General features: G+C 39.6%; 1 protein-coding gene across 1 annotated transcript in view; it reads right to left on the bottom strand.

The window, feature by feature from the left end:
• The window catches only part of CD84 (CD84 molecule), a 36,870-nt gene extending 28,723 nt beyond the window's left edge, over positions 1 to 8,147 (bottom strand). Inside the window, exon 1 of the mRNA XM_003795185.2 lies at positions 8,038 to 8,147. Within this exon, the coding sequence (XP_003795233.1) occupies positions 8,038 to 8,083 (46 nt within the window). The 5' untranslated portion in view covers positions 8,084 to 8,147. The remainder of the gene's footprint in view (positions 1 to 8,037) is intronic.
• Positions 8,148 to 13,206: the final 5,059 nt, after the last annotated feature.

Here is a 13,206-nt window from a genome sequence, read left to right as displayed (position 1 = left end):
CTTAATCCAGTGAGAATCTATCTTAGTTAATGGTGAAAGGTGTGGATCCAGTTTCAGTCTTCTACAAGTTGCCAGCCAGTTTGCCCAGCACCATTTGTTAAATAGGGAATCTTTTCCCCACTCAATGTTTTTAATTGGTTTGTCAAAGATGAGGTAATGGTAGGTAGCTGGATTTATCTGTTGGCTTTCTATTCTGTTCCATCTGGGAAAAGATTTTATGAGAAAGAGCCCCTGGCAATTGCAGCACCACCAAAAACAAATAAATGGTATTTGATCAAGCTAAAAAGCTTCTGCACAGCTAAAGGCACCACAACCAAAGTGAACAGACAGCCTTCAGAATGGGAGAAGATTTCCACATGTTATGAATCAGACAAAGGCCTAATAAGTAGAATCTATAGAGAACTCAAATTAATCAACAGGAAAAGAGCAAACAACCCCATTTATAAATGGGCAAGAGACTTGAACAGAAACTTCTCTGAAGATGACAGATGAATGGCCAATGAACACATGAAAAGATACTTATTGTCTTCAATCATCCGAGAAATGCAAATCAAAACAACTTTGAGATATCCAGAATGATTAGCCCACATCATGAAGTCCCAAGACTGCATATGCTGGCATGGATGTGGAGAAAAGCAACGCTTTTACACTACTGGTGGGATTGCAAACTAATACAACCTTTATGGAAAGAAATATGGAGAATTCTTTGTTTTTTCTTTCAAAAATAATTTAATGATTTTTAAAAAAAGATCTATTTGTTTCTATTCTTTTACTTTTTTTTATTGTTGGGGATTCATTGAGGGTACAAACAACCAGGTTATATTGATTGCATTTGTTAGATAAAGTCCCTCTTATAATTGTGTCCTGCCCCTAAAAGGTGTGTCACACACCGTGGTCCCCCATCCCTCTTCCTCCTTCCCTCTCTCTGCTATCCCCTTCTCCCATACCCCACTGTGTGCTAGGTCATTTAGTTGTCCTCATATCAGAATTGAGTATATGGGATTCTTGCTTCTCCATTCTTGTGATGCTTTACTAAGAATAATGTGTTCTACTTCCAGGTTAATACAAGGATGAAAAGTCTTCATCTTTTTTAGTGGCTGAATAGTATGTCATGATATACATATATCATAGCTTGTTATTTCATTCCTGTGTTGGTGGACATTTAGGGTCTTTCTACATTTTGGCAATTGTAAATTGAGCTGTGATAAACAATCTAGTGCAAGTGTCCTTATGGTAAAAGGATTTCTTTTCTTCTGGGGAGATGCCCAGTAATGGGATCTAATGGGAGGTCTAATTTGAGTTCTTTGATTGTTCTAGTATGGAGAATTCTTAAAAAACTAAAATTCAGCCTTCCATTTGATCCCTCAATTCCATTACTAGGTATCTACCCAGAAGAACAAGAATTATTTTACCACAAATACATTTGCACCAGAATGTTTATTGCAGCTCAATTCATAAATGCAAAGTCATAGAAGCAACCTAAAGGCCCATCAACATATGAATGGATTAACAAAGTGTGGGATATGTATACCATGGAATACTATTCAGCCATAAGAAAAGATGGAGACTTTACATCTTTTATGTTTACCTGGATAGAGTTAAAACACATTCTTCTTTGTAAAGTATCTCAAGAAGGGGAAAAAATATTCAATGTTTGTAGTACTAAAACAAAGCTGGGGGTTTGTACTACAAGGCCATAGTTGTTAAAACAGCATGGTATTGGCACAAAAATAGAAACATAGACATTTGGAATTGAATAGAAAACCAGGAATGAAACTAACATCGTACAGCCACCTGATCTTTAATAAACCAAAGAAGAATATACACTGGGGGAAAGAATCCTTGTTCAATAAATAGTGCTGGGAGAACTGGATATCCACATGTAAAAGACTGAAACTGGACCTGCCCCTTTCTCCACTCACAAAAATTGATTCAAGATGGATAAAAGACCTAAATTTAAGGCATGAAACAATAAAAATCCTCAAAGAAAGCATAGGAAATAGACAACCTACACAATGGAAAAGGATATTTGCATATTTTGAATCAGACAAAAGTTTGATAACTAGGATCTATAGAGAACTCAAATTCACATGAAAAGAGCCAAAAATCCCATATATCAATGGGCAAGAGAGATGACAGATGAATGGCTAGCAAACATGAAAAAATGTTTATCATCCTTAATTATTAGAGAAATGCAACTCAAAACCACCCTGAGATATCTTCTAACCCCAGCGAGAATGGCCCACATCACAAAATCTTGAAACTGCAGATGCTGCCATGGATGTGGAGAGAAAGGAACACTTTAACACTGCTAGTGGGACTGCAAACTAATGGAACCTTTTTGGAAGGAAGTATGGAAAACCCTCCGAGAACTCAAGCTAGACCTCCCATTTGATCCTGCAATCCCATTATTGGGCATCTACCCAGGAGGGAAAAAATCCTTCTACCATAGAGACACTTGCACTGGACTATTTATTGTAGTTCAATTTATGATTGCCAAAATGTAGAAGCAGCCTAAATGCCCATGAACCCAAGAATGGATTAACAAGCTGTAGTATATGTATACCATGGAATACTATTCAGCCATTAAAAAAGATGGAGAATTTACATCTTTTGTATTAACCTGGATGGAAGTGGAACATATTTTTAGTGAAGCATCACAAGAATAGAGGAGCATGAATCCTATGCACTCAATTTTGATATGAGGACAATTAATGACCTAGTACACGGTGGGGGTTCGGGGAAGGGGAGAGCAGATATAGAAGGAGGAAAAGGAGTGGGGGAAAAGAAGGGTAGAGAGAGGGGAGGGGGGGTGGGGGTCTTGGTGTGTGATACACTTTTGGGGGGCAAGACAGCATTATAAGAGGGACTTTACCTAAAACCAATATATATATTCAATGTACTCAATGTTAATATGAAACCAAAATATAAACAATCACATGCTTACATGATGATAAAACACAAATATAATCTAGCAAGGGGGAGGGTAGAGGAGGGAGAAAAGAGGAGGGAGGACAGTTGGCAGGAATCGAATGTGCACAATGTGAGGGTGTTGAGCAAGCCTCCTGGGTGATGGGCTCAACTACAACTTGAACTTTACCTTGGAAGTGAGAACAATGTAACTTAACCTAATAATTTGTACCCTCAATATTAATTTGAAAAAGAAAATCATAAAAAAGAAAGAAAAAAAAGAACTAGACTGTGTGGCTTGATTCCTGGCTTTGACAAATACTGGCCATGTGTTTGTCAAAAAACTGCACTTGGAAAAGTTAATAACATCTCTATGCCTTGGTTTCCTCAACTTTAAAATGAAAGCCAAAGTAGCACTTACTTCACGAAAGTGTTATGAGGGCCAAATGAGGTGTTATTTGGCAACCTCTTAAAACAATGCCTGCCATATACCAGGCGCTATATGTGTTTCTTATATAAAACAAATAAGTATCATCACAGACATTAAATAACACCCTAGACAACTCTGAGGGAAAAAGAAATGTGGGCGTCCTGGGGAGATGTTAGGGAAAGTGAGCAAGTGCTATTAATAAGAGTGGAAATGAGGAAGATTGTACTGTTTCTTCACAGACACCTCCCCCTTGCTTTTTTAGGATCCTTCAAATAAGCATTTTTTTTTTTTAATTGCAGCAGCTAAACTTCTCTTCCTCTTTTCATCCACTGCCTCAAAAAGTGTGGATGGACCCTCCCTGAGTATTGCAGGCCTAGGAGAGTGACCAGAGGTTGCTCTACCATCTTGTGGTTGCTCAGTCCACAAGATCTGTCAGAACTCATCACTCTAAGTGTAGGGATGAAGAAGGAAGGAGGAAGAAAAGTCTCGGGCAGCCAGACATTTTGTGTTATTCTCCATGACAATGGAAAGTCCTTGGTCATGAGGTTTTCAAGAAAAAGGAAACTACCATTCTAAATAATAGCATGTTATTTTTCCCCTGGGATTTTTACTTGATATCATCTTTATTGAGATTTGGGTTGACTTGAAACAGTTTATTCAAAACAAAAACATATACACACACAAAAGAAATCTCAAAACAGTAATGGGTCATGGCCATCCCTGTTTTACCACTCCTCTCCTTTGCTAGTGTATGCCTGACCATTGAGTATAGCAGAGGAGATGTGGTTGCCTAAACAGTTTCACCAACATCACCCCCTCCATCTGATTGCTCGCACCTTTTTCTTTTCCAGGTTCTACATAAATGAGTCTAGATAGCTCCGAAACTTGTGGATTTATCCTTCTCGGTGGTTCCAGATAAGAAAGTGATTCAGGAATACTCTAGTAGCCTGAATGGCCTAGCACTAGGCCCTGGACTTCTGTTGGGAAGATGGTCTGGCTGCCTCCTTGGTCTCCATATTGATCTCCAGGGCTGCTTCAGCAGATCAGGCTGACAAGGTGAGTTTCTACTCTTTCCCATGGGAGTCCTGGGTTGTAACAAGGTGCAACATTCTGGGCTCTGTTTGGTTTTTGAGCTGATGTCTTTATAACCAATTTTCCTTATACATAATATATTTCTATTTCTGTAACCAGGCTTCTGCTTTAGAGGTCTTTCTGCATGTTAGTGACAGTCACCTGCTCAAATTTCTTTCTGGAATAGAGGCCATGTCTTCATCTTGAAGCTTCCTCTCTGAAGGACTTCAGACCAGTGGCAGGTGGGATTTTGCCAGTACCACACCCCAGGCATGGATCCCATCTCTGATCCCAGGAAGATGGTTTGGATCCAGTTATCCATGAACAGGTATCCAGGTGGGGCCCATTAACCTCTTGGACTTTCAAGTTTCAAATGCTAGAATGGCCCATGACTGTGTTCTACATCCAACAGGTTATCAAGATGATCTAGATCAGGCATCCTCAAACTACGGCCTGCAGGCCATATGCTGCCGGCCTAGGACATTTATCCGGCCCACTGGGTATTTTTGCCACTGCTGCCTGTCTTGCTTAGCAGCCGACTCGTCCTGGGGCCCGCAGTCCAGCCCTCCAACGGTCTGAGGGACAGTGAACTGGCCCCCTGATTAACAAGTTTGAGGATCCCTGATTTTGTTTGTTTTAAAGATGCTAATTCAAGTCAATCCAAGTCATATTGAAGTGAATGGTACTTGAACCATGTCTGGAGATGGTTATTTGCTTGGACATTCTGCCTTGCTAGGCTGCCTAAACTTCTATCATTGGCAAGGACCATCAAGAGCCCCTGCTCCCTCTGCAGGTGGGTGTATAGACAGGTGAAGCTTCTACTTGAGTAATCCTGATTAGCTTGAAATTAATAAATCATCACTCTTCACGGCCAAATTACTAAATGTGATAACCTTCAGTATTGGGGAGGGTATTTTACTCTATCTTAGCACTGAGGTAAGTGAAAGCAGTGGTTAAGTCCAAGACACTGGACTTTAAATCCCGTTTCCTCCACTTTTTATTAAATGACCTCTGACTTTCTGTGTATCAATAGGACCCATCTTATTGGATATTGTGAGGATTAAACAAAATAATAACTGGAGACGACTCAGAGTAATGCCAGGCATGTAGTGATTTCTCTATAAATGGTTACTGATGGTAGATAAGAAGTGATGAAGAAATTGAAGAAAGGAAGAATTAAAAGAGTGAGAGAGAGAACCTGTATAGTAGATGGGCGAGAAGCAGAACTGGTGGACTCAGCTATCTTCTGCCCCAGAGTGTGAGTAGCTACTCGGATATGTGGAGGGACAGTCAGAGTCACAGTGGTTTCAAAGGCATAATCAGAAAGTCCAGGTCAGAGCATAAGACTGTGAGTCCTGACTCTTGGAGAAACTTTTCCAACATGCCACAGTCATGAGTTTGCACACTCAGACTTCCCTTGTGTCAGACTTCAGGGAAAATAAGGATTTCTAACTGTGTCTCCTCACTGCTTCTCAGCCTCTTCAGCTGTTCTGAATTCCAGGGAAATGTATAAAATTAGACTGAGTTCTGGGCCCAATACTGAATATAAAAGATCACCTCTACTGGGAACAGCAGCAGGAGGAATTGTTTGTCTATTTTTGGGCTCAGGAAATGTTTGTGGAATAATCTTTAAGAGTCACACAGTTTTATTCAGTAAAGGTGAATGGCATATGAACGTTTTCCTGGCTTTAATTTTATGAAAACACGCCCCCCTCCCTATTTCTGGATCCCTGATGATGTGAATATTTCACCTCTGGATTCCTTTTCCAGAATCCTGACAGACCATGCCTAAGCTCAAACTCCCACCAACTTTCCTCCTGTTTATATTCAGCCTAAACAGAGGAGTCCTGCCCAGAATCTCTGTATAACAAAGCCATGACTCTTGCATAATGCATAAAATGGCACGCATGAAAAAACCCACAACAACATTAGCTAGTATTTCTTAAGCACTTAACATATTCAGGAACTGTACCAAGTGTTATCCATGCATTATCACTTCAATTCTCAAAACAATCTTATTATATTAATACTTTTCCCATTTTGTAATAGAAACAACAAAATTGGAGGTTCTATGACTGCCTCAAGATCGCAAAGCTAGGTAAATCGTTCACTACTGGGTGATTTGCAACTTTGATTTCAGTTTCAGTAGATGAAAGAAGTGTATCCCAGAGCTGCCTTTTATCTTAGCGGATGTTAACTCTTTGGAGAAATCAAGGATTTGAAAACTTAATGAGTCAGGAGGTCAGGTGACACAGAAAGAGACTTGGGAGTAAAGAATGTATGCCCATTTCTAGCCCTATCAATTTATGTAGTGAAACTTCAGGTGATTATTATTAAACCTCTCAGTCTTTACTCTTTTTGTGTGTGTATTTTTTTATTGTTGTTACTGCATAGTGGCATTAATAATATCTATCTCACCCATTCAATGATTTTAGTGTGGATAAGATTAAAATGTAGGCATAAAAATTGTAGAATGCTTTGTGAATTAAGCCGTAGCAAATGCCACTCTCTCCAGCCATTCTCTGGAAGATTAGGAACATGGCTAGATTCACCTGTTTTCCCCATGTACTTGTATTTTCTGTCTGACATGCTATAGTGATTAGCAGAGGCTCTGAAAACTTGGCCTAACTAGTGGACGCAACTTCCATGAAGGAGCCACAGCCTTCAATGGTTAAGGGCATCAGAAGGACCACAGTGCATTGATTCTACCTTTTCAGAAAATCCTAACCCACTGAGTTCCCTGGGTTCTCATTCATGCCAGGAGTTTGCTAGTGAATTTTCAGACCTAATAAGAGATACTAGAAGTAGATTTAGAAATTCCAAACATAATACATTTTTGTTTAATCCAGGGCAATTGCTTGGATTTAGTAAGCTAATATGTGCAATGATAAAGCACTCTCAGACCTGTATTAATGTTGCTTAGCTTTTTTTTGTACCTATAACAATCAATATTAATTTTGTCCCTTGTTGTTTCTTGTTAAGCCATAAAAGTAAGAAAATAGGATTTTTATTTCAAGCTCTCCACCTCTTTTTTGAGACTTATTTGTTAACAAAAAGATGATAATCTCTTTCCCATTTACTGTAGAGTTTTTGAAAGATAAAAGCAGAGTTATAGCCCTAAATATTTCTTGAAAATGAAGGGAACTAATAGAGACAAGGTTTTTCACAATAATAAAAAGGAACCATCCATTATTTTAAGCTGATAGAGCAAAGAACTATAATTAGGAAGGACACATCTTTGTCAACAACCATATGACACATCCTAATGCCACAAAGAAATTGCTTTTAAGTCATTCACGGTTTTGGATGATCTATTCTTTTGCCAGGCTTTGTAGGTGGGTTTACCAAGTGCTGACTCTTCTGAGATGGATTTATCCAGACTTGTGGAGACTGAGCCCAGATAAAATTCAGAAATAGAAACTTTAAAGCTGAAAAACACTTGGATTTGGACCATATGTCTTTCCCCGGCCAGATGCATGCATCTCTTGAGCACAGAGCACAGTACCCACTAAGACTCAGGGTGTTCTGTTAAAAACAGATCAAAGGAACACATCAATGTCTTCCTTAAGGGCAATTCTAAAACTATATGGAAAATGAAGAAGGGATTAGCAAGGGTCAGAACTCACAGGTTTGCAGGCAAAGGAGCAAGATCCATACGTGGTGTGGAGCCATCTTTCCCCAGAGTCTTATCTGTGTACAAACAGCTCGCTTCTAGCAGAGTCAGTTTCACTTGAGCTTTTTTTGCTGCTTTTTATATCGTTTAAGAGAGGAAGTGTGAACTAACGGATTTAAACGTTAGTCATTATAGTAAGCTGCTCATTTTTTTCCTATTGTATGTATAATGTGCCTAGTTTTTTTTTTTTTTTTTTTTGAGACAGAGTCTCAAGCTGTCCCCCTGGGTAGAGTGCTGTGGCATCACAGCTCACAGCAACCTCCAACTCCTGGGCTCAAGCGAGTCTCCTGCCTCTGCTTCCCAAGTAGCTGGGACCACAGGTGCCCACCACAACACCTGGCTATTTTTTTGGTTGCAGCCATCATTGTTGTTTGGCGGGCCCAGGCTGGATTCAAACCTGCCACCTTAGGTGTATGTGGCTGGCGCCTTAGCCACTTGAGCCACAGGTGCCAAGCCGTGACTACTGTTAATTAGCTACTCAACAAATATTTATTGAGTGCCTACTGGCACCATTCTGGGTACTGGCAATATAAAGAGCAACAAGACAATTGATCACCCTCCTATCGTGGAGTTTATACTCTTATTTTGAGGGATCAACAATCAATCAGGCAATTCCAATATAATGGGATAAGGATAACGTGATACAGGGAATTATGAGGGCAGCAGGAGCATCTGGCCTAACCTAGGGAAAGCTGGTGAAGACTTCCAGGAGGAGCTGACAACCATGGTGAGACAGGCACGAGGAGTGAGCTAGCCTGATTAGGCAGAAGTTGGTGGGGCACAGGGAGGAGGAAGTCCGTCCTGACACGTGGTGGGAGCTTTAAAAAAATGGTAGCAATTAATACTATACAGGGTGACCATAAAGTTCCTAACTATTTAATTTGCACATGAACTTTATGGCTGCTCTGTATAATTATGGTTCTATAAAATAATCTAATAACATTATATATTATAATACATCATAAAAACAGCATATCATTACATTAATATATTAATATACAATTACATGTATCTGTGACATATATCTTATATAATGCATAAGATATCATAGATTTTTAGGCTGTCTAGTCTACTTTGCAGATGGGAAACTGAGGCTCAGAAGGAGAGAACATGATTTTTACCAAGATCACATGGTGATTTAGTCAACTGAGGTAACAGCCAGCAAGTGTCACTTAGTCAAGACTGGAATTCACGAGTATGAAAGACAGTAGGTATGGAAAGGCACACCCAGGTGGAATGGAGCCTGGTATAACACAGGAATTCACCAGTCAGGCCCCCATCCTGGTTACAAGAATAAAAGTGGCCTTGTAATGTGTGTAGTTGGGGGGAGTATGTGGGAATGGTGATAGGAATAAATATTGGGCCTAGAAGCCAGGCAGTGTTTTGCGTAGTGCTGGGAAAGCTGGGGGCACTGCCCGTGTGATCTGAGGGAAGTAAGCTTGGATATGACTTTTCCCATGGAGAGAATTTCTCACGTCACATAGCTCATTTATAGGCAACTGAGCCTCTGGAATAATTCCCTAAACAATCCTGCTCATTAATTTCCCACATATACTTGTTTAATATTGAATACAAGTGAACCTTGAGCTATGCAGGGATTAGGGACACTGACGCCCCATGAAGTGGAAAATCTATTTAAAATTTTTTAGTTCCTCCAAACTACTAATGGCCTACTGTTGATGGGAAGCCTCACTGGTAAGATAAGTAGTCAATTAACACATATTTTACATGTATGTAAAGTTACTATATTCTTAAAGTAAGCTAGAGAAAAGAAAATGTTACTAAGAAAATCATAAAGAAGAAAAAATATATTCATTAAGTGGAATTGAATCATCATAAAGCTTTTCATCCTTGTCATCTTCATTTGAGAGGGCTGAGGAGAGAGAGAGGAGGGGTTGGTCTTACTGTCTTGGGGGTGGCAGAGGTGGAGCGGGTAGGAGGTGGGCACTGTCAGTGTAATGCAATGGAAATACGTCATAATTTCTGTCTGACTTTTTTCTTTTGCTTTTTTAATGCTACATGATAGTTTATATAGTACCACCTTCTTCCTTCTTTCACCATGTGCTTTAGTTTTAGTGTCCCTATAGTAGAAGGGTCCATGTCATAAAAGAAGTCACAACTGTCTAACGCTTGCTGCTTCTTCCTCATCATCTGGCACTGGTTGGGAAGTGCTCATCTGCATTTGGTCATCTTCTGGTAATTCCTCAGGTATGCTGTCTGTTAGCTCTTGAGTTTTGCCAGCATCCAGACATTGAAACCCCTTGATCTCCCACCTTTGTTTCCTGCCATATCCACAATGTCTTTGGTGATTTCCTTGATGGGCTCTATTGTTGACCCTTTGAAGTCACGCACAGGATCTGCACACAGTTTTCTCCAGGAGGAATATTTTTTATTTCAGGCTTGATGGATTTCATAGCTTTTTCTATAACAACGATGGCATCTTCGATGGCGTGATCCTTCCTTTCATGATGTTCTCTCTGTTGGGGTTCTCTTCCCTAGCGTTGACAGCCCTCTCCATAGAGTGACTGGTGTAATGAGCCCTGTGGAATGAGTCACCATGACTTCCTGAAGTAAAGGTGGAGTTAAAAGTGGCGAGTAGATATGTCATTCCCTTCCATGTTGAACTCATGGGTCTCTGGGTGGCCAGGAGCACTGCCCAATATTAAAGGAACTTTAAAAGATAGTCCCTTACTGGAAAGATGTTTCCTGACTTCAGGGACAAAGTATCAACACAATTGCTCCAGAAAAGGGTTCTCATTGTCCAGCCCTTCTTTCTGTACAACCGAAAGACTGGCAGCTGGTGTTTATCTTTTCCTTTCAAGGCTCAGGGGTCATTAACAGCTTTATAGATAGGGGCAGCTATGAATACGAACTGTTCATAAACTGCATTCGTAGAGTTAGCTATTTTTTCCTGCCTTAAATCCTACATGTGTGCATACTTCTCTTCCTTACTAAGAAGTGTCCATTTTACGCCCCTGCCCCCCGCCCTTGAATAAGCACTTTCCTCTGCATTAGAAAACTATTCAGGCAGATATCCTTTCCTCGATAATTTTAACAGTGCCTTGGAACTGTCTTTTGCCTCTTAGTCGGCAGAAGCTGCTTCTCCTGTTCTCTTGACGTTCTTTAAAGCCAAAGCTCTTTCTAAAATTATCAAACCATCCCCTTTATCATATTAAATTCTCCAGCTTAGATCATTTACTTTTCTTTTGATGTCAGTTGTCACAGAGTGACTTTGCTTTTTCTCAAAGCATCATAGTATCTATAGGTGTGCCTTTCTGAAAGCAACCCTGAACATCACATAAAAATGGCATTTTCAAGTGAGATAAAAAGTTATTGCACAAAAATGCATGATTTTTTAAGCCTGCTGGTATAGCTGCAGTGATGGCTTCAGAAATTTCTCTCTTTTCTTTCTTTCTTTCTTTCCTTCTTTCCTCCTCCTCCTCCTCCTTCTTCTTCCTCTTCCTTTTCCTCCTCCTCCCCCTCCTCCTCCACCTCTTCCTCTTCCTCCTCCTCAATGGTCCTTATACTGGATTCTTTTATCTTGAAGTGGCAGACAACTTCAACTGTAGACCTCAATCTATGGTGCATATCAAGCAATTCAACGTTTTCTTGTAATGTCATAACTTTTCTCTGCTTCTTAGGAGAACTTGGAATATCACTAGTGGCACTTTGATAAGTCCTGTGGTACTTATTAAAGGTTGACAGTATTGTACTAAACATACAGGAAAATATGCAAGAACTGAGGGAGATCACGGTTTACTGTGATATGTAATTTATGAGAGAGACGAACTGCTCATAATAGAGGAATAACATCACACTGCATTTTAAGCAGATGTTGATAATAATGGCAACAGGTGGTGGCTGCAAAATTATTGTAGCAATACAGTATGCACTACAGTTAATGTTATACAGTTATAATTTAATATTACATCTTTATATTCGTTCACATTTTCCAGAAAGGATCTGTAAATGTGTAAGTTTTAGTAAATTTTAACTTTTTATAATAGACTTGTGTATGTTTTATGGTAGTAAATGATAAAATAGATTAGTAGCTACATATATTTAAAGCATTCATAACATATCTAATTTTTTTTAACAGTTTTTGGCTGGCACTGGGTTTGAACCTGCTACCTCCGGTATATGGGACTGGCACCCTACTCCTTTAAACCACAGGTGCCACCCCAACATATCTAACTTTTTATTATTGTTTCAGTATTTCTAGGCTACATGGTTTGTCTGCAAGATTTTTCAAATTGTAGAAAATCTTAAAAGTTTTTCTAATAGATTTATTGAAGAAAATCTATGCGTAAGTGGACTTGTGTAGTTTGGGTCCTGTGTTGTTCAAGGGTCAATTGTAGTTCAGTGCCTGTATGTAGATTTAGTTGACTGGGCAGCTATTTGGAAGCAAAGAAGTATTAAAAATAAAAAAAGAATTTCCTAAATTGATTATATTTTATTTTACAAAATTAGCCACATTACTTTCATATTTTTAGCAAGTCTCTTGGAAATACGTGATTACTACATGTGCAAAAAGATACATCTATCATGTATTAGCCGTTATAGAAGGAAGAACGGAAAAAGAATATGAAGTTGTCAACAAGACCTAAAAACCTGATTTAGTATCCATTTTCTTCCCTCTTTCTTCTCTGTAGGAATATTTCTTCTTCCCTTACCATTTAGCTCTTGATTGATCTCATGCTTATGTCTTTAGAAATTCTGGATTGATGTCTTGCTCAAGGTCTTATCTTCTGTTGAGCCCAGACCAGTGTCTTATCTTTGCCTTTCAACCTTAGACTGCTAGATAACTGGAGTATGTTTATCAGGAATATATTGGCTTGGGTGGCACCCATAGCTCAGTGGATAAGGTGCCACTGAGAATATATTGGTTCAGCATCTGATGCTAAGTGGTTAGGGCACCAGCCACATACACCAGGGCTAGTGGGTTCAAACCCAGCCTGGACCTGCTAAATAAACAACGACAACAACAACAAATAGCTGGGCATTGTGGCGGGCGCCTGTAGTTCCAGCTACTAGGGAGGATGAGGGAAGAAAATTGCTTGAGCCCAAGAGATTGAGGTTGTTGTGAACTATGACCCCACAGCACTCTACAGAGGGTGACAAA

This window comes from Otolemur garnettii, unplaced genomic scaffold, assembly GCF_000181295.1.
Source record: "Otolemur garnettii isolate 467f Iridium unplaced genomic scaffold, OtoGar3 scaffold00091, whole genome shotgun sequence".
Lineage (NCBI taxonomy): Eukaryota > Metazoa > Chordata > Mammalia > Primates > Galagidae > Otolemur > Otolemur garnettii.
Note: the sequence above shows the minus strand (reverse complement) of the source record. Positions and strands in the feature narration are given on the sequence as shown.